The 21575-nt window shown below is 38.1% G+C and overlaps 2 protein-coding genes across 8 annotated transcripts in view; one reads left to right on the top strand and one right to left on the bottom strand.

Annotated features, from left to right (window-relative positions):
- The window catches only part of NRBF2 (nuclear receptor binding factor 2), a 29133-nt gene extending 19429 nt beyond the window's left edge, over positions 1–9704 (top strand). Inside the window, exons 2-4 of the mRNA XM_064488135.1 lie at positions 2601–2685; positions 7172–7212; positions 8198–9704. Of these exons, the coding sequence (XP_064344205.1) occupies positions 2601–2685; positions 7172–7212; positions 8198–8908 (837 nt within the window). The 3' untranslated portion in view covers positions 8909–9704. The remainder of the gene's footprint in view (positions 1–2600; positions 2686–7171; positions 7213–8197) is intronic.
- A 10310-nt stretch (positions 9705–20014) lies between these two features.
- JMJD1C (jumonji domain containing 1C) overlaps positions 20015–21575 on the bottom strand; it is a 257864-nt gene continuing 256303 nt past the window's right edge. For all 7 annotated transcript variants that reach the window (XM_064488133.1, XM_064488134.1, XM_010985790.3 and 4 more), the window contains 2 exons: positions 21220–21351; positions 20015–20930 (listed from right to left, as the gene is read on the bottom strand). In XM_064488133.1, the coding sequence (XP_064344203.1) occupies positions 20841–20930; positions 21220–21351 (222 nt within the window). In that variant the 3' untranslated portion in view covers positions 20015–20840. The remainder of the gene's footprint in view (positions 20931–21219; positions 21352–21575) is intronic.

Genomic DNA, 21575 nt, shown 5'->3' with positions numbered 1-21575 from the left:
AGGTCCTGTCCTCTCCACTTTTTGTTCATTTGGTGTTCAAGAAACAATTCTGTTACCACAGAGCTTGAAGTTTAACTAGGTAAATGTATTTAACTCATAAATATAGTACAAGGTAGAATGTGATTAATCAAGAGACAGGATAGAGACATAGTGTTAGAGCGAGATAACCTCAAGAGAGCATCTCATCCCTGCTTTTCAAAGTGTGCCCAGGAGCCAGAAGCTTCAGCCTCACCAGGGTAGAATCTCAGGCCCTGCTGAATCAGAGTCTGCAGTTTAACCAGATCCTCAGGTGATCTGGAATCCATAAATTAAAACTTGAGCATCACAGTTCTGGTCTGACTCCATCATTTTACAGGTGAGGAAACAGGCCCTGAAGGATGAGACAACTTGGCTGGTTTAGTGGGAGAATGAGGACTTGAGCCCAGTGCCCCAGGTTTTGGTAGGGCTGGGTCTGCACTGTGCCACCCTAGTTAGGAAGTACTTTGAGATTTCAGAGAACATTTGTCTCTTATCAGGCTTCTGTCAAAGCTTAGAAAGGTAAAGGTATGTGTAAATTCACTCCTTTCATTCCCCCCCTCCCCTGTACCTAGAATCTTATTGATTGAGGACCACTTGCTTTAGCTATCCTCTCAGAACACATTTCTTAGAGAAATCATGTTGATCATAACAGCTTTCTTCCTCAAGTACATTCTCTCCCCAAAAAGATCTGTAACATTTCTGGGTACTGGATAATACTCCTATGCTCAATCCGAGACTCCATGGTTAAAATTATTTTAAGCTCTTAATCACTTCTTGTTACTCATTATTATTTTCAGGAATAAATTGAGACCTAGAGAAAAAGTTCAATTACTATTTGAAGAATAAAAAGCCTCTGAAACAATTGAAAGGGACAACCTTGCTTTTTAAGAGTGTTGCTTGTTTCTTCCTTACAAAGGCAGAAATGAAAGAATGCAAACAGCATGCATTGCTGGAAGTACTGTTCCCCACTGTTGCCTTTACCGCTGTTTTACACTGAGCATGATTTATAAACATGCCCAGAATATTTCTAATCTGAGTTGCAAAAGTGATTCTCTGATGTATTTTTTTGAGAAATCAATGGCACAGGGGAGGGTATAGTTCGAGTGGTAGAGCGCATGCTTAGTGTGCAAGAGGTCCTGGGTGCAATCCCCAGGATGGCCTATAAATAAATAAATAAACCTAATTACCTCCCCCTCCAAAAAAAGACATCGATGGCACATTTTTGGAAAAGCTTCAAGATAAGTCATTTTACACCTGACAGATTTGCTTTTTTGCGTTTTTAAAAAACTGAGGTAAAGTACACATAAAATTTGTCCTCTATCATTTTTAAGTGTATACTTCAGTAGTGTTAAGAATATACACATTGCTGTGCAACAAATGTCCAGAACTTTTTCATCTTACAAAACTACATCCATTGAACAACAGCGCCTCACTTTTCTCACCCCCTAGCCTCTGGCAACCAGCAGTTTACTTTCTGTTTCTATGAGTTTGAGCACTTCAGATACCTCCTGTGAGATCATAGAGTATTTGTCCTTTTGTAACTGGCTCATTTTATGTTTCATTATTAGCTTAAAACCTCAAACATTTATCTATGTTGAAAAGAAAAAAAAATTATCCATGTTGTAGCATGTGTCAGAATTTCCTTTTTCAGGCTGAATAATTGTACTTTGTGTATATGTATCACGTTTTGTTTATTCATTCATCTATTGATGGATGCTTGGGTTGCTTGCACCTTTTGACTGGTGTGAATAATGCTGCTGTGAACATGAGTGTACAGTGCTTTTCGCTTTAAGAAGCTTTGCTAAATTATCTGTGAATTTGTTAGTTAGGAACATTACACTAGTTCGAAACTGATCATTTTTGTCTTTCTCCTTGCCTGGTAACTATAACCTTATGTAAGGTACTTGACCACTATGAGTCTGTTGTACCTCCTTATGTAAGAGATGAAACACATTCACAAAACTGTAATATTAAATATAACACAAATAGAAGGAGGCCAGTGACTGATCATTTAATCCATTTGCTTTCAGTACTTCTGAATTTTTTGTTTTGATGAGTTGGATCTGAAAACATCTCCACCATAATATTAAATATCAGTATCATTAATTCCTCAACTGTATAATGTAAAAATTTTTTTGTCTTAAAAACAAATAGTAGCTATAATGTTGAAAAGGAAGAGTGAGTTGATACAAGAGAAATTTGAACATTACTATGTGGTAAGTAATTTTCTGGTTGTAGGTTGTAAACTACTAACTGGTGGTTTCTACAAAATAACACTTGTTTTGAAAGGAGCTTGTTAAAAACCAAGAAGATACACATTTTGAGTAACAATCTGATTATAACTCTTGATTAATCTCTGAAGAATGTGGGTCAGTAAAGGAGTTAGTGCCTGGTGTTAACCCTGATTGCTTATTGGTAGAGCTGAGAGACATTGTCAGTCCTCTCAGATGCTACCCTAATGGATTCCCCAGCTTTAGGTATAGCTGTCATGGTTTGATGTGTGGCAAGAAACTATTTTCTTAAAAGTGGTGTTTTTTTTTTTTTTTTTAAGTCAGAGGAACTCAGAAATGTTTGTCTTCTAGGCTCATCAGCAGAGCAGACGAGCAGATCGTTTATTAGCTGCAGGGAAATACGAAGAGGCTATTTCCTGTCACAAAAAGGCTGCAGGTGAGTACTCTTTTTAAGATGTACTGAGTAAAACTGCAGGGCAGTTTCTTTCCTCCAGTATCTTCCAACGTTTTATTTAGAATGAAAGTCACAGCAGTAGTGATGTGTTGTTGCCCTGCATATACCAGGTGGACACTGCTGACTCCTAGAACACCAGCCTGGATTATTTTTCAAGTGTGTTTGATTTCCCAGCTCCTCCTAACCCAGTCTTTCTAAGCCGTGAAGGTTTGCATATACCATATTGGTAACTGGGTCCTGAACACAGCTTGCTGAGCCTGACTGTCCCCAAAGACAGAAGTAATTGCAATTCAAATCTGCCAATTCATCTTAGTTATTACAGAGGAGTCTGGGTTTCAAATAGCCATTTCGGGTTCTGAAAGTAATAGCTAATTTAATTCCAGCCAATTTATTTTCACTGATTTTTTGTTTTCTAAGATGCTGATAATGCAGAACCCATTGAAACTCTTTCCTGTGGTCTTTCTTTAGCTTCCCTTCATGTTTCACCTGAAAATTCCTGCGTATAGTATCATGCTGCTGATAGCTTTCTTTTAGGTATGAAATTTAGAATAATCTGATTCTTATCAAACACCTAATTTTATCCCAGTCATACAGGCTAGCATATGTTGAACTCAGAAGTAGGTCTTGATACAGACTGGGTTCTGTTGGCTGAGTAACAAACCTAAAGGCTTTGGGATGGTGTTGCTGCATCCTAAACTGGCGTGGCCGCCTTTCTTAGAGTACGCCCTGTAGTCTTTCTGCTAGAGGAAGGCACTCCTTTCCCTGTAGGCCAATATGATGATCAGAGCCTTGTTTTTAGCCCAGGCAGAGTCTGCCCCTCCTGTGTTGCCTTACTGCTGAAATAGAGACAAAACAGTGGACACTCGTTTGGATAAGTCCTCTCATGTCATTGATTTTTGCCTACAATTCAGTAATTTGCAGAGACAATTTCAAGTCTCATTTTTGAAAAATTAGTTTAGCCACTGAAGTGGATACCCTTCAGTTGTAGGGCTGAGTGCATTGTATGTACCCCGTAAACCTGTGGATTTTTGTGGTGAGTTTTATGGGAGCTTTAGACAATGTTAAATGGCAGCTAGTGCTCTTTAAATCTTTCTGAAACTATATTTTGTTATGAGTCAAAATGTTAAATTTGTAGTCACTATAAAGAAAAGAGAATATATTACACTATTTAAGAAAACCATGTTGTGGACGAATAGTGAAATAATTTTTAAATGACCACTTGTTACATGTATGTAACACACGTTAAAATGGAATGATCAGCATATGCTGTGCGTGGATTAGTAGGATATTCTGAATATGTAAAAGTGGGAAACTTTCATTCCTAACCTACATCCCCTAGACTTAGTTTTAAGTCTTCAAATAAAGACTTGGGCTTTAACCGCCTCTCCACCCTTCTCTGTATCTAAATTCTGTGACTTTCTCTGGAGTAGAAAAGATAAAGGCAGCCTATTGGATCCCATTAGTCCTAATTATGGAGATAGGACTTAAGTGTGATTAGTTAGTCCCACTCAGCTGATTTGATTTGTAGTTTAGACTTCATTAAAAATAGCCTTGTGTTTCAGAGTGGAATTGTGAATTTAATGCTAGTTTGAAAATTAATGTGATTGGAATGAGCTAGATGTTTTCTAAGTTGACTTACATCCAGGGCTTGTAACAGGTGTTTTGGGGAGGTATGGATATAAATGTATTCTGAGGGGAAGGAACTTAGTATTTGCAAATCATTTTAGAGATATGGCCAGTAAGGTCATCATTTGAGAAAGACTGGTAGGAAGAAGGAAAGCCTGAAATGAGAGAATTTAAAGGCCAAAGAAGGGGCCTCTGTCAAAGACCAGAGGAGATTCTGAGACTCAGTTTACCCTGAGATTACACAGCTGAGGACTCAAAGCCTTTATACTTTGTAGTATCCGATAGTTTTATAAATGTGTGGAAACAGAGGTTATTTGATAAGCTGAGATACAAAACCCAGCAGGAAAAAGTCGCCTAAATTTGCAGGAGGTGGGGACGAGGAGATGTATACATTTTTACCACCCTATATTGAAAAAAAAAGCCTCAAGAAGCTACAAAATACCAAGGATTCAGCATTGTCAGAAAAATCTGTTGCTTTAAACCCTTGATTAGCAGCGGTAACTAGGTTGCTCAAATTCTCCCTTACCAGTCTTACGCAGTCCAGTTCTCTAAGCGGACTTTTCTTTCACAGACAGCAAAAAGAGCAAAAGCTTAACTAGGAAGTTAATAGTAGCCATTAAAAATGCTTAGAACTCAAAAGTGAACACTTCAGAAGATGAGCAGACCTCAGTATTACATGTTTGAAAACAAATCTTGTCCTGGACCTTCCTAAGAGACTGGTGTCATGAAAATGGTTCAGAATAGATCGGTCTTTGTCATTCAGAGGCAGCATTTTGCTGTGTGTGTGCAGGTAGGGTATACAGTTTATACATTGGTAGCAGTTCAACAGGTTCATGATAAGAGTAGTAGTAGATGTTATTTTTAAGAAGAAACGGATTCTTCAGATTTTAATTCCTTTTCCTTATCATTTCCTTAATATTTACTTTAAATATTAACCTGTATCATAATTGAAGGAAGCAGTTTAACCAGATTATTAGGTTTTTTTCTGAGGTAAGCATTCCTTACCTAAATTTCTGTCTTGGTGGGCATTTTTTCCTGTTATGGCTCTGGAGCAAATCCATGACCATGCAATCAGATTAAATTTTTTTTTTCTTTTAAAATAATTAGAAATTTTTCTTTTCTTTTAAGGCCCAGATTTTAAGTTAAAATGTGGGAACTATTTTAAATGACAGTGTGACTCTTGCTAAATTCTCTGTGCTTTGGGAACTCTGTGTCTTTGGGTATCTTCTGTCATGTTACAGTTTCAAGTTTCTACAAAGGGAGGCAGTCCAGTTGGGTTAAGCTTGGTTTTGCAAAACTGTTCCATTTGTTAAGAAAGGGGATTTAAAGCAAACTGTAGTCCAGACAGGGGTACAAGTGTATGCAGACATAAAGGGAGGGATGTCTCAGGAATTAATCCACAGTAAGAGACAGACTGCCTCAGCAGACTTAAACATGAACGAAAGGGAAAGAAATAGTCAGTATGCAGCTATACAGATTTAATATAGGAATAAAAGACAAAATGTTGAGTGAAAAAAATGTGAGTATGGCTCGAGCAAAGGCTATGTAATCAACCCTGTATTTTCTGTTAGGGAGGGAACATCTAATTAACCTGTCTTAAAGACTGTGGTAGGACCTGGCAGGCAACAGTTCTGAGTCATGAACTCAGAAAATCATTAAAATATTTGGATTGACTAGACAGAAAACAGTGCCTTATAGTATCTGGGAAAAGGCAATAAAGTACTTAAGTGTATGAGAGATGCCAAAAAGTTTATAGTGAGCAAGAGATAAAAAAAAAGATTAATTGTGCATGATCTATTATTAATACTTGTTATTTATACCCCATTTTGTTCCAGAGAAGATATAAAAGGGCTTACAGAGGAATACAAAAAATATAAAATGTAATCCATAGAAAGATAGAATGGGGAAGGACTGGAACTAGAGTTCACAAAATGTATCATGAGTTCTTGCATATTTGATAGAAGGGGAACACGGCCTTAAGCTTTCTAGCAGTCAGCTCAGAGAGGAAAATACGGAGTTTTACAGTGACAGTTTAAATTCAAACAAATTAAGTCACCTAGGAACTGATCGTAAGATCAGAGAGGAGAGAGGTTAAGTTATTGACCATTTGTCATGTTCATAAATGTCATAATATTGCCCTCAACTACCGGCCTGTAGATGTCAGTAAGTTCTTAGGGCTTTAAGTACTGAATTCACAGTAGGCTGATGGCATGCCTCAGAAACAGTTTAATAAAAGTTCTACGGGAGGGTATAGCTCACTGAGTAGAGTGAGTGCTTAGCATGTTCGAGGTCCTAGGTTGAGTCCCCAGTACTGCCATTAAACAAACAAACAAACAAACCAAATTGCCATCCCCCTCAAAAAAAAAAAAAAAGAATTAGAAGAAAAAAGTTCTAGAGGAGGCCACAATGATAGTCCAGGTATTCACTGCTAGTTACTCGCTTGGTATTTTTGTGAGCATGATGAGTAACAGGGTTTTGAGAGGTTCTTTGATAGGCTGAATTTTAACTCTCCTTGTTTTTCTGATTATGCCATTTTTAATTCCTTAATTGTGAAATCTACAGGGATTTTAAAGAATAGACCCCTCCAAGATGAAGTATAGAATATCTACATTTGATTAACATTGATACCTTTTTTCGAGAAGTTAAGAATCTTTTCTTTCTCTCTTTTTTTTAATTAAATATTCACCTTGTTTCTTTTCAAGAACAGAATAGCTATGTATCAGAATTCCTTCTAAGACCAGTTCACTTCGTTTGTAAGGAGTATTAAAACTCTTTGACCTATAAATTACAAAAGTGACAGCACTCATATTTTAATGTGCCTTTTTTTTTTTTTTTAAACTAGGTTATCTTTCTGAAGCCATGAAGCTGACACAGTCTGAGCAGGTGAGACACTTCAACATTTTCAGCAAGGGTCTGAAGGGTTTTCTTGTGGGGACTTGAATTGTGTGTAAAATAAAGCATTGTGCCCCACCCAAAGCACTGCAGTCAGAACTACATAAAATGGGCAAGAGACGAGTGCTTCAGGAAGAAAACTGAATAAACTGCTGTTGATGTAGCAGACTTGGCACGTGGAAACTGCTGTCCTTTTTTCCGGGGGTTACTCATAGATCTTAGATTGCCAAATGTGTCCTTTAGAGACCCTCTTAGGGCCTTTCCTGATCATTAGCTCAGTGTCAGTAAGCAGGCTTGGCCAGAGGGAAAATCAGTTTGCCTTACCTTTGCTTTTCAAAGATACTTTAAATTTGGACTTGTGTTTTCCTGATTTTCTAAGCAGTTCTGGCTTTAAATTGTCTTCTGTGTTTGGGGAGGGCCTGCCTAGGTTTCTAAGGTGATTCCTGATTATGAAAGTGGCAGGTACATAGGAGGTACTTGGTAAATGTTTGTGTAATTGAATTAAGAAGATCTGAGGGGATATCAGTGGCAGGGAAAAAACCCCAGCTCCTTAGACAGACCGAAGAGAATCTAGGTGTTTGTTCCATTCTGTACACTTCCCCTTTGCCTGCTGTGTTAGCCCTGAAATACAGATGTGCATCACACCTGCTGAACACCCTTCTTGAAGCACTTTAGTTGTAGAATTAAAGTCTAGCACTGCAGAGGGGTAAGGTGCATTCACAGAAGGTCTGATTGACTGTGTTCCTTTGGAATTGGAATAGGACTCTGGACTTCTGAGTGAATGTTGTTGTGTTTATGAATAAAGATGTTCGCTTACCTAAAAAGACTTAGTTGTTCTGAAAAATGTTTGAGGTTCTACTGAATTGCAAACATAGTGTATAGAACAAATTTTAAGTGTTCAACTGAAATAGTTATTTACTGGACATTTCTAAAGAGACTTAAAATGTTACATTGTACCTTTCCCCCTGCGTGATAGGCTCATTTATCACTGGAACTGCAAAGGGACAGCCACATGAAACAGCTCCTCCTCATCCAGGAGAGGTGGAAGAGGGCCAAGCGGGAGGAAAGATTGAAAGCCCAGCAGAGCACAGACAGGGATGCAGCTGCCCAGCTCCAGGCATCTCACAAACCCCCTGCTGACGATGCAGAGGGCCACAGTCCCCTCCTTTCTCAGAAGTATAGCCCTTCCACAGAGAAACATTTGCCTGAGGTTCAGGGGGTCTTTGACAGGGATCCAGACACACTACTATTTTTACTTCAGCAGAAGAGTGAGCCAACAGAGCTGTGCATTGGAAGCAAAGCCCCAAAAGATGATAAAACAATAATAGAGGAGCAGGCAACTAAAATTGCAGATTTGAAGAGGCATGTGGAATTCCTCGTGGCTGAGAATGAAAGATTAAGGAAAGAAAATAAACAACTAAAGGCTGAAAAGGCCAGACTTCTAAAAGGCCCAATAGAAAAGGAGCTTGATGTAGATGCTGATTTTGTAGAGAAGTCAGAGTTGTGGAGCTTGCCGCCACATTCAGAAACTGCTGCAGCCTCTTCAACCTGGCAGAAGTTTGCATCAAATACTGGGAAAGCCAAGGATATTCCAATACCCAATCTTCCTCCCTTGGATTTTCCATCTTCAGAACTTCCCCTTATGGAGCTCTCTGAGGATATTCTCAAAGGACTTATGAATAACTAAAATGGAAGGCCGTGGAAGAGGCGAGAAGAGGAAATAATACAGTTAATCCAGCAAAAATAAAAAAAGGGAAAACCACATGCAAGGTAATCCCGGAGATGCTTCATCATCTGGCAAACCCTGGAGAAGAGGCATCGCAGGACTTGGAAACAGTCACTGTGAAACGTGTCGTGCATCTGACTCACCGACTCGAGTTAAATGATTCCAGACACTAAGCTCTCGGAGGTTCACTTTCTCCTGATACAAACCAAATGGCTACCTGGAATAATTTTTTCAAGCAACAATTATTTTTCTTATCTTCAGGGTTAAAATGTATAAAAGTATGTTATGTGTAATTAATCTATAATGCCATAAATGATAATACAGAACCTAAATGATATGGTGGCCTGAGGGCCTGCCTTGTATTTGAAATATGCTTTCTATCATGCATTGACTGTATGCATCTTGTTATGCACATTTCGTTGGTTTGAGGTGTGTAAGACACACCTTTCTAGAAGAAACTGTGCCACACTTTGCACTACTCGTAACATAATGATAACCTCAAGACTATCAGGAGAAATATTTAAATTTCCATTTTATGAAGAAAGGAACCAAATTATTAGTTACGCTTTTTAAAAAGATTACCAGTTTACATAATTAATCAGGGTGCGTTTTAAGTTCTAACTTTTTTTGTTTATTGTGTAATGCATCATTTGAAAATTCCAAGGAAATGTCCTTATGTTTTTAATGATGCATGAGTGGAAGTAATGCTGGTTGGCAGTATTTGATTGTAAGAAATCAATAAAGTAATTGTATTTTATACCTTCGTTGAATGTGGTTGGTAGATAAAAAGCACATTTTGTATGGCTTCTGTGTTGGAAATTTTCAGTATGAATTTGAAAAGATTCTGTCAAATGATTGCTTTGGTATGTTGAAACTTTTTCTTCAGTATTTTGTAGTCAGTAACCCCTACAAGCAGGGTGGAAGAGAACAAGGGAGTTCCTGAGGTTTAAATGTATTCCCAACCTTCCTGTGCCAGCACCTGCTCTCCCAGTCAGAGCACAATGGTTGCAAAGCACTACATAGACATTATCCTCTCTGCGGAGTCCAGTGATGTTCCAGGAGTGGTAAGGGGAAGAGGAGGATGTAAGTGAAACACTTGGGTATAAACCACTGGGTATGTTTAAAGCATAAACTCAGTTTATTGTGGGGGAATTTTGGGAGGGACGGAAATACGGACTAGCACCATGCTGCCTCTCCTGAGGGAACTGGGAAGAATTGGGTTGAAGGGGTAGGGTTGGGCTCCCATGTTTAGTGTTGACTAGCAGTACAGTGAGATGAAGTGACCATGTAGAAGTCACTTTTCCTGTCTCATCTTGCTGCAGATGAAGCCAAAAATAAACTAGCTTCTTAAAATATCTTAAGACTTCTTTTCTCTGTAATGTTCATCATGCATCTCAGTGTTGTAGTATCCTTGACTCTGAGGGTATTTTGCTTGCTTACCCTTCCTTTAAAAATGGGATTGTTATGTTCTGACATGAACATTTTGTAAATCACCCTCCCATTCTACCTCTACCATCTCCCCTCCTCCCTGACTCTTCCCTCCCATGGGGAGTTTGTGACATGTGTTTTACAGGGGTCTTACTAACATACATATTCAGTGGACTCATTTTACTTTTCCATTGCTTTTGAAGCTTTTATTCACACTTTTTAGTACTCTTGTTTGATCTGGTTTTAAGTTTTGTATTTGAGTCTGTTGATGGGATGTATGTGCCCTTTGACCAGGTGACTTGGTACCTGTGTTTCTCTGTGGAGTAGGTCCTTAACACAAGAACGCTTAGGCCCTGGAAGAGCTTGCTTCCACTGAATGAAAATGCATGATGTGTGTTCTGGAAGTTTAGTAAAGGAAAGCTCTTGTCCTTCCTTACTCAATGGTGGCTTCTTTGAGCCCAGATAACTATCTGGGCATTAGAAAGCCTAGCCCTAAGTCCTTATTTTCAGCTTTTCACAGAATCTCAATAAAACAAACATTTATTTCAGAAAGTAGGTAGTAACAGTCTTAGCTATATTGCCATAGTAACTGCAGGTAAATCCGTACTTCAGAAACCATGCTTAAGAGAAGGGAGTAAGAAGATATTTTCAGAACAGTTCTTCAGAGCCATTGTCTATCTCTAGTGTTTTATTACAAGGTTATTAAAAAAAAGAGAAGTTTGTAAGTAAGTCAATTAAAATGTTTAAATATATTATCTTTTTGCTTTTAACACTTTCCAAGCACTTTGTTTTGTTGTTGTTTTTAAATTGAAGTATAGTTGATTTGCAGTATTACTTTGAGGTGTACAACATAGTGATTTGGTATTTTTATACATTATACTGCATTAAAAGTTATAAAATATTGGCGGTATTCCCTGTGCTGTAGAATAGATCCTTGTAGCTTATTTATTTTATTGATAGTGGTTTGTACCTCTTAACCCCTGCCCTATTTTGCCCCTCTTCATTTCCCTCTGCCCACTGGTAACCAGTAGTTTTGTTCTGTCTGTGAGTCTCTTTCTGTTTTGTTACATTCATTTATTTTTTGAATTTTTTCTTTTTTCTCCTAATTTATTTTTTATGGAAGTGTAGTTGATTTACAATGTTAGTTTCAGGTGTACAGTACAGCAGAGCAATTCAGTTATACATACATATATACACATTTTCAGATTTGTTTTTAAGTGATACTGTACAGTATTTGTCTTTCTCTGATGTATTTCACTAAGTATAATACCCTCTGGTCCATCCACGTTATTGCAAATGGCAGAATTTTCATTCTTTTTTCTGGCTGAATAATACTGTATTGTGTGTGTGTGTGTGTGTTGTATATATGTGTGTGTTTGTGTATACACACATACGCATATCACACCTGTTGATGGGCACTTAGGTTGCTTCCATATCTTGGCTATTATTTAAAAAAGCTGCTGTGAACATTGGGGTGCATGTATCTTTTGGAATCAGTATTTTCGTTTTCTTTGTATACATATACCCAGGAATGGAATTGCTGGATCATACTGTAGTAGTTGCTGCACCAATTTACATTCCCACCAGTGTTCTAGGGCTCCCTTTTCTTCACATCCTCGTCAGTATTTGTTGTTTGTGGTCTTTTTGATGACAGCAGTTCTGACAGGTGTGAGGTGATAATTCACTGTGGTTTTGATTTGCATTTCTTTGATTAGTGATGTTGAATATCTTTTCATGTGCCTATTGGTCATCTGTCTTTGGAAAAATGTCTACTCAGGTCTTCAGTCCATTTTCTTTGTTTTGGGGGTAAGTAAGTAGATTCACTCATTTATTTATTTAAATAGAGGTACTGGGGATTGAACCCAGGACCTTGTGCATGCTAAGCACACACTCTACCACTGAGCTATACCCTCCATCATCCTTTAAAAATTTTTTTTTGAAAAAAATTGAGCCGTTTATATATTTCAGATATTAACCCCCTATTGGTCATATCATTTGCAAGTACTTTCTCCCATTTACTAGGTTGTCTTTTTGTTGGGTCATTGTTGCTGTGCAAATGCTTTTAAGTTTAATTAGGTCTTGCTTATTTTTGCTTTTGTTCCTTTTGCCTGAGGTGACACCAAAAAAAGTTGCTGTGTCTTACTTCAAAAAGTGTTCTGCCTGTGTTTTCTTCTAGAAGTTTTATGATTTCTGGTCTTATATTTAGGTCTGTACTCCCTTTTGAGTTGATTTTTGTTACAGTATGAGAAAATGTTCTAATTTCATTCTTTTATATGTAGGTGTCCACTTTTCCCAGCACCACTTGGTGAAGAAACTGTCTTTTCTCTATTGTATATTCTTGCCTTTGTCATAGATTAATTGACCATATGTGTATGGGTTGATTTCTGGGCTATCTTGTTGCAATGATCTGTGTGTTTTTGTGCCAGTACCATACTGTTTGATAACTGTAGCTCTGTAGTATGGTCTGAAGTCAGGGAAACACGATACCTCCAGCTTTGTTCTTGTTTTTGTCACGGTTGCTTTGGTACTTTACTTCGGATGTCTTAATTTTTAGGGCCTCTTAAGACCTATTCTTTATTTAAAAAAAAAAAAAAGTTGACGTCCAGAAGGTTAGTAGTTAGGTGACATTTTATGCCAGATTGGGAGCAGGGAAGAAAGATGTCCAACTAGCAGTTTTATGCGGTTTTTTTCTGGGTCACGTTATAGGCCTGCACCTCAGCTACTCTGCTTCCCAAGAAGAAGTTAAAGTTCGGAAGTTAAACTGACGGAAGTTCAGTTTGTCCTTACAATCAGTTGCAAAAACCCTAATGTCCATTCTCTGTGGCATCCCTTTTCATCTGTGAGGAGTTGTGATTAATGTTTTGTTTTAAAAGATAAAAGATTTGAATACTAGTGTGAAGCAGTCTCCTATATGGTGTTTGTTTATAACCTATTTGAAGAGTCAAGATATGAACTATAATAGCTATTATTTATTGAATCTTTCTAGACCAGTAGGCAATATATGTGAAGATCACAAGTGACCTTTATCATATTTTGTCGTAATCCCACTGTATCCTAATTGGAGCCCCTCTGCCTGAGCAAGCGGCATGGCTGTTCACAAAGATTTGTCTGTTGTTCCAGCTGGAAGCCTGTCCTAAGAGTCACTGCTGACCAACAGTGCCATCTACTGGACCGTGAGAAACTTTCTTGTTCTTGTTGGTTTAAAGCGGTTTGTGGTGGGCGGCAGAGGTAAACAAAAAAATTCCTTAGTTGGTCACTAGTAAATACCTCGTATTTAAACACTCTAGTATTTAGTAAATAATTCTCATTTCAAGAGTGGTAATACATACATGTATAGGCAAAGAAATTCAAATCATTTGTAATGTGAATACAGGCCTCACATATTTAATGAACACCATCTTCTGCTACTAAAACTATAAAATACGCAGCCAGTGTAGCCTTCATAGAGTAAGTAATGGGGAAATGGCTTCCTAGGTAAAGAACAAAGGCACGGAGTCAGAAATGGGGAGGAGGAACTGCAGGCTTGGTCAGAATCAGATGCTCATGGATTGTCCTTTTGTTTGCTAAAAGTGAGGGGGCCAGGGTCAGGTCCTGGTCTTGAGGAATGGGAAATACCTGGAATGTTCTCAGTGTTAGGACTGATTGCTGAGTAGCTAAAAGAGTCCTGGTGAAGCTTGGCCAGATTTTGTGACTCTTAGTTTCTCTCTGGTAGACGTTAAACTGGAAAAAAGTAGGGGCAGTGATTTCTCGGTACGATGGAAGGAAAAGAGATGAAGGAATCAAGGATACAAGTGAGAATACCTTTAAGGTTACCAGAGTCCAGGAAGACAACGAATACAAGGCAGTTTAGATAATTGAGGAATAGGGTAGGATTTGAGGGACTAATGCCTCATCAGGGGTTCCCAAAGGTAAAAAAAAAAGTTCCTAGAAAGAGGTAAGAAAGGAAGGTTGTGGTCTGACAAAGGGTTTTTTCCCCCCCTCACTTAATTTTTTTAATTTATTATTATTTTTTAAAATTGAAGTATAGTCAGAATGTTTTGTCAATTTCTGGTGTACAGCATAATGTTCAGTCGTACGTATACATACATGTATTTGTTTCCATGTTCTTTTTCATTATAGGTTGCTACAAGATAATATAGTTTCCTGAGCTATACAGTAGAAATTTTAAAATCTATTTTACATATACAGTTGTTAGCATTGGGATTCTTGATTTAAGGAATCAGATGACCTTTAGGCCTATGTTCCCTGGAAGTCTTCTCTCCCACGAAGTCTTGCTACTGAGGGTTAAGAAGTCGCAGGGCCTCTGTTGCCACCATTAGATCTTCATTGGCTTTATTTGTGTGTGTGTGTGTGTGTGTGTGTGTGTGTGTGTGTGTATAAAATTGAAGTATAGTCAGTTTACAATGTTGTGTCAATTTCTGGTGTACAGCATAATGCTTCGGTCATACATGAGCATACATATATTCATTTTCATATTTTTTCACCATTTTAAGTTACTACAAGATATTGAATACTGTTCCCTGCACTATACGGTATGAACTTGTTTATTTTTTATTGGCTTTAGATTAGATTATTTGCCTGTTCTTAAAGGGAAATGGCTGTTTAGGGAGGGGCTCAGGTATCTGAAACAGATGTTAACTGCTGCCACAGAAATTCTTTAGTTTCAGAGTAAAACTGAAGTTCTGTGGAGGCAGGAGGGTCTTGGACCCATTTTATTCAAATACCTAACATTTGTGTATTGTGGTAAATTCTAGAAGGACTTTTGGCCTTTAAGGTTGGTTGAATATAGTACTTGAGGAATTTGAATGTTTGAAACATACTCATTTATTGCAAAACTGGCAAAAGAATGGGATAGCAACTCAAGATAGGGATTTGGACTTTGGCTCAGTTTTTCAGCCTAGCTGAAAATTAGCATTGCCTTTCCATGGTTATGTGGTAGTAAATCTATTTGTGGTTTATAAAGCCGTTAGAAATACTTAAATATTAGGGTGACATAATGTTAGCTGAAAAAAACAGCATACTAATTTGTATATAATACATTATCTCTGTTCTGTGAAGAGGAAAAATACCTAAAAAAAATTTGGGGAGCTAACAGATGAGCAATTTTTAAAACTCCCAGGGTTTTAAAAATCAGACAGTTCAGGATGACTTAGTGATCGTCTCTGTCTACCTTTAAACAAACTCTTCTCCCCAAAGTTCAGGGTAGTAGTGGTTCCTAGTTCACTGAGCACCAGAGAAAATGTATTGAACACCAGGCCCAGTAACGGTAGATGACCATATGAGGAGTAAGTATCTGACGTGAAAAATTCAACAAACTGCTAATGATGGGAAAGATATGAATGGAATGCTTAGACCAAAGTGTGGATTCCCTAAATCAGTGTATGTGAACATAGGCTATGGCAGACCAATACGTAGTCTATGGAGTCATCCACTAACCAGGGATGAACGCTGAATAGAGTTTCTGGGGCTTGAAAATTTTGAAATTTCAGAACGTAACAGCCATTTCTCACAAGGCTCAATCTAATTACTACTTTCATTTCTGGGAGAGTGAGAGGATGACCAAGTCACATGACAACCAGTTAAACAGATGTGCCAACTTTTTAAGATTAGTCCTAGAATTTGTTTCTGAAATCCTATGGCTTCGGTGGCTTTAAGTTTTGATTTGAATAATCTTTTGTTGTACGGTCAGTTCAGCTGTTTTGAAAATGCAGATTTGTCACAGCATGATTGATGTATAGGGAACAATCTGAACAAACTGGTGTTTGCCTAAGGGGCAGTTTTGTCTCCAAGAAAAACTTGGACTGAAGAAAAGTGTGCCACCTGAATCTTCAGGGTGTTATTGAGCCACACCCACCCAACCCAGTGTTACAACTTTCCCTCTAATTTCAGATAATCCTCCCTCCACCACTTCAGAGTCTCAGTCACAAGCTGCAGCCCTTCTGATGCCCACTTCCCGTCTGTCTTCAAGGTAAAGTGCCGTACTTGTAGTGTTAATCTATCTCTTAAACATTTAACCTACCGTAAAACGGGTACTGTCTTTTAAAAATGTATTTCTGATAAAGTTTTTGAATGTTATGCTCAAATCCCATCCCCCCCCACCCCCTTTAAGTCCTGTGGGTTTTATTGGACTTTTTGCACAGTGCTGTGATTTTTAGGAACTGACTGTAATGGGACTCAGTCTCCTTTCTTAAAAGGTTACAGGCTGGCTTTTTCTTTTATCTGGAAAAAGCCTAACAATATTTTTATTAAGTTTCATTCAACATAATTTGTTTCTGCAAAAGTATAGTTATTAGAAAATTTGCTGAAGAGTGCTTACATATACCACATAAGAATACTCATTTCCAAAGGAACTAGAGGACATAATATTACTAGATTGGCTAAATATTTCAGTTAAGAAAAGCACCTCAAGCCATCAGCATCTCTAGGTGTTTGATGTGAAAATAACTTGTACTCTACACAGTATGGGGGAGATGAGGCGACACTGCCTTGCCCATGCCATACCCAGCAGAAGGTGTCTTGACTTGTCTTCCTGACATTCACCTCTTACAGTGGCAGTCTCAGAAGCAGCTCCTACCCCTCTGCTTCTCTAGCACAAGAGTTGAAGACTTTGTAAGTCACTTTTGAAAGTATGTTCGAAGTCTCACATAGCTAATATGTCTATGGAAAAAGGCTGGAAGGCAAATTAAGTATGTCCACAAGATTTGCTCTGTCCCTTGTAAGACTGTACAAGTACTGCCACCTCTGAAGCCTTCCGTAACCCAGCAGTGCATATTACACCTTTTCCATGTGCTTTGTATCTTAGCTGACCCTTGAACAAGGGTTTTAACTCTCTGGGTCCACTTATATGTGTTTTTTTTCCTATAAATACTATAGTACTACGTACGTAACCCATGTTGGTTGAATCCCTGATGTAAAAACTGGATGTAAAGGGCCGACTATAAAGTTATATGTGGATTTTCAATTGTACGGGGGGGTCGGTGCCCCTAATCCCATATTGTTCAAAGGCACACTGTTCTTGTTACCTAGTGTTTAGCATTGATGGCACAATCCTGAGGTTCCTAAGGGAATATCTGATCATATTACCAGTGCTAAACATATAGCAGATACTGAATAAATTATAAAAATTCTATCTGACAGTATCCCCACATACTGTAAGTCTCATGATTCCGAAGGCAGGGGCAATGAGTCCTGCATGTCTTCACCACGAACTCCTTCCACTTACTAAGCCTGTGTGGCCTATGTTGATCCTGTGCTTTTTCTGTCCTGCATTCTGTAAGAGCTTGATAGGACCTGTGAGTCAGTTACCATCCTCACTATGCTGGCAGAGGACTAAGGCTCTCCTTCGGGAAGTAGTCAGTTCTCATCTAACTTTGCACTTCTTCAATTCCATTTGTTCAGACCCAGCTATCCAGATCTTTTACTTGTCAAATCTGGAGTCAAGGACTAGGGGCAGGAAAGCAGTGCTGAACTCCTAATGTGCCCTCAGAGTGTACCCTCTTTCAAAATGGGAGCCCAGCTCTGACCCACACATGTAATACATATCCTTGGTATACCCTCCATTGACCCCAGCCAGGGCTGAGGTCTTTTTCATATACAAAACACAGAAAAGACAGGCAGTCCTCCAGTCTTAGCTGCAGCTGGTTGGCTCATTTACAGACAACTGGCTGAACAGCTGAAGTCAGCTGTGAAAATCTCCCTAGTCCTGAAAGGAAAGTCACTTTGTATGCAGCCCGTGACCCAGAGCTTACTAACATTTTTTTTGGTTTGTTTAAAAGTCACTTTGCTTTCAGTGAAAGAGCCAGATTAATTACTGTGAGAACCAAAGTACTTTATACACTACTCAGTTCCTGAACCTTCCATGTGGTTTCAAGGCATAAGTATCAGGGTTGATCTAATTATTGTGTAACCAGGGATGTCATAAATTTTATGGTTGGGAAAGGTTTGAGTCTGAATCTTGTTGACAGACTTGGTGGCATATAGCTTTGTATCCTGGCCACGTGCTACACACCCCAATTCATACTGCACAGTACACCAAATAGCTGTACGATTTTAATTCAGTCTTTTCCCTCTTCTTGGCTGACAGTCCTGATCTGGTCTGGGCTTTGATAAGCTGGCATTTAGAAGCAGAACATGCTGAACCATCTGAGCCAACCAAAAGAACAGAGGAAACAGGTAAATGGTCAGAGGAATTGCTCCATCAGGTAATAACTCCTCAGCCTTCTAGAAAGATCAGTGAATGTCTCTAATGATAAAAGCATTATGGTTCTGTCTCCACTCCCAACCCTACCCTCCTCACCAACAATTAGATCAATAGCATAGAATTCAGACTATGGATAGAATACTCAGATCAGACGACTGCTTTGAAAGAAGTCACACTGCCAGCCTTGATCTGCCTTAGCTTCAGCTATTCTGTAGGGGTTGTAGGATGGTTTAAAGGTGGCTCAAGCAATAGTAAGAGAAGCAAAAACCTTTTGGAAGAAAATCACCAAAGATTTTGGGCTCCTAGCAGACTTTAGGGGACCAGCAGGAGGTAGTGTATTCCAGAATTAGTATTATGGGCTTGAAATTAATTTCACATCAATTAAATCTGACGGAATATATGAAAGTGTTAAGCAAAAGATACTATTTAATGAGCTGAGGCACATTTTGGAAAGTGGTATTAAAGAGTAAAAAACTTAGGGAGGACAGGTATAGCTCAGCAGAAGAGTGTACGCCTAGCATGCACAAGGTCCTGGGTTCAATCCCCAGTACCTCCATCAAAATAAATAAATAAAAACCTAATCCCCTCCCCCAAATAAAATTTTTTTAAAGTGAGAAACTTAAAAAAGATTCACATAATCATTTGAACTCAGACTTAAAAAAAAAAAAAACTATTGGACAAGTAATCATCCATCCCATTAACCCTTATTCCAGGTGGGGCATTGATGTGACATGTAACTGCTCACATTCCTGGCTGAACCTTGCCTGGAATAGAAGGTAGTCTACATGGAACTAACAGATGGTGAACATAAGCAACAGGATAAAAACTAAGCAACTTACAAGGTCACAATTTAGGCCACCGCTTTTTTCTTTTTAAGCTATAAGCTTTCCGATAAGAAAAGGCCATCCCTTCAGGATCCTGCAGGTGTCAGTGGAGGACTATATAATGGTAAGGATTATGAGAGCCTCAAGCAACCAACTAATAATAATACTCAGCTATTAAAGCCAAGACTCCAAATTAAAGCAGCTTACCAAGGTCAGACAGTAACAGAACTCATATTCAACCCAGGCTGACTGACTGACTGCAGGCTTTTTCCCTGCCACTGGTCTCCCCTGTCCCCCTCCCGCCCACCCCAACAGTAGATAAGCAGCTACCTCTGCCGTGAGAAACACTTGTTTGAAGTTGTTTGCTCACACACATAATCATGGTTACCTGTATTCTTTAGTTGGGCCACAGGACAAATAAGCTGAGGCACGCACTACTTGTGGTGCCTGTAGTAAAGTGTGAAGAAAGTGAAAAAACGCTTACAAGAGTAAAAGACGAGGAGATGTCCCAGGAGAGAACATGGTTATCACAACAGCATGCTGGTAGTCACCTCGATGATGAAGCCTCCAGCAGTGAGTGCAGGCCAAAAGAGGGAGAACTCTTAGACTAGCCAATTTTTGATAAAGTCCTTTTAATGGAAAATGTAAAACCCCTCTCAACTTTACAAAGCCATATGTAACACTTGCACTTTAACAAATAGAAGCAAGCCAATGTTTTAAAAAAATACATCATTAAATGTATATATGTATATATTTACATAGCATATTAAGTTTAATATTTAGCTTTAAAAGTTCACATAAATTTTACCAAAATGAGACAATTTTAAATAAATTACACCTTTTGAAAATGTTTAATTGTACAGTCAATAGCTTCAACAAAATATTGAAGTGTCTGCATTTAGTATCTACTTTATATACTTTATATTTTACAAGTTTTACAATTATTTGGCAGTAATTTTCTGATTACGACATGTATGCTGTGCGATTCAGCAGTTTCCCAAATGCAGGCAATAGCTGGTGTTTGTGTCCTATTCTCACAGTAACTGTCTCAATGTAGTGAAAAATATCAGTTATTTTAGTAAACTGTACAAGGTCACATTTACACTTGATCAACAATATAGCATAGAATTTTGTATTTTTTTTTCCAAAAATAAATACATCATTTTAAATCTGGCATTTTCACAAACATCATATACACTATAATACAAAAACAGCTATGAACTGCTGCTTTTAAAATTTAGCTTGTTTTTAATAACTAACATTGAGTCACAGGAGCTGTGACTTATGCTATACTGCCATGGTGTCAGTAACAAGTAATTACTACAAAGAGAATTTCTTGGCACTGATGGTTTTATGAAGCTTAAGTCAGTGTGCATACGTATCACTACTCAAGAGTAACTAATTCCAGTTCAATGGCTATAAACATCAAACTGGACCACACTTAATTTTCTTCCATATCCTCTACTTCATCTTCATGTATCTTCAAAGCTCTTACCATTTCCTTCACTGCATGATATAAGATATTTTTAACCTGAAAGAGATGTTGATATTTCTAATCACTTCAGCAGGAGATAAGTTAACAAATGAAAACTGTGCCAGAGTTTTTTTTTTTTTTTTTTAAAGAGGAAAAGTTGTTAAACCAAAAGTTAAAACGAAGGCTACTAAAAGTCATACAGTAAAATGCATACTGGTGTTAATCTTTGGTTGTTATCCTAATGTGACAAAAACTAGGCAATGATGGCCTAATGTTATGCATATATCATAATTTAGAATATAAAAAGCCTGCAGAACAGAAGCTAATTAGAAAACTTATCTCTTACCTGTAGTTTATCATCATAATTGATTTCTTCCTTCAAAAGTCGCAGTTCCTGTGTTAAATGAAATGACTGTACAAGATGTTCTGGAGACACAAAGTCTTCAGTCACCTGAATACAGCTGTGAAAATTCTGTACCTATCCCCAAAACAAAATCAGTAAAGTATAAATTTTAGGAGGTGGGAATAAAGAGAAGCAAAGTTGTCTGTTAACGGTAAACACAAGAGACAATTCACCAGAGAACTTACTTCTAAACATCAAACACATTTCAAAGCAAACACCACACTATGAGAAAGTTGTATGTGTAAATGTAAAGTGATTTCATGTAAATGGAATGTTTTTAAATAATGAACTTTTCTAGG

The sequence above is a fragment of the Camelus dromedarius genome, chromosome 8, assembly GCF_036321535.1.
Source record: "Camelus dromedarius isolate mCamDro1 chromosome 8, mCamDro1.pat, whole genome shotgun sequence".
NCBI classification, from domain to species: Eukaryota; Metazoa; Chordata; class Mammalia; order Artiodactyla; family Camelidae; genus Camelus; species Camelus dromedarius.
The sequence above is the reverse complement of the archived record's forward strand: the minus strand, read 5'-3'. Positions and strand labels throughout refer to the sequence as shown.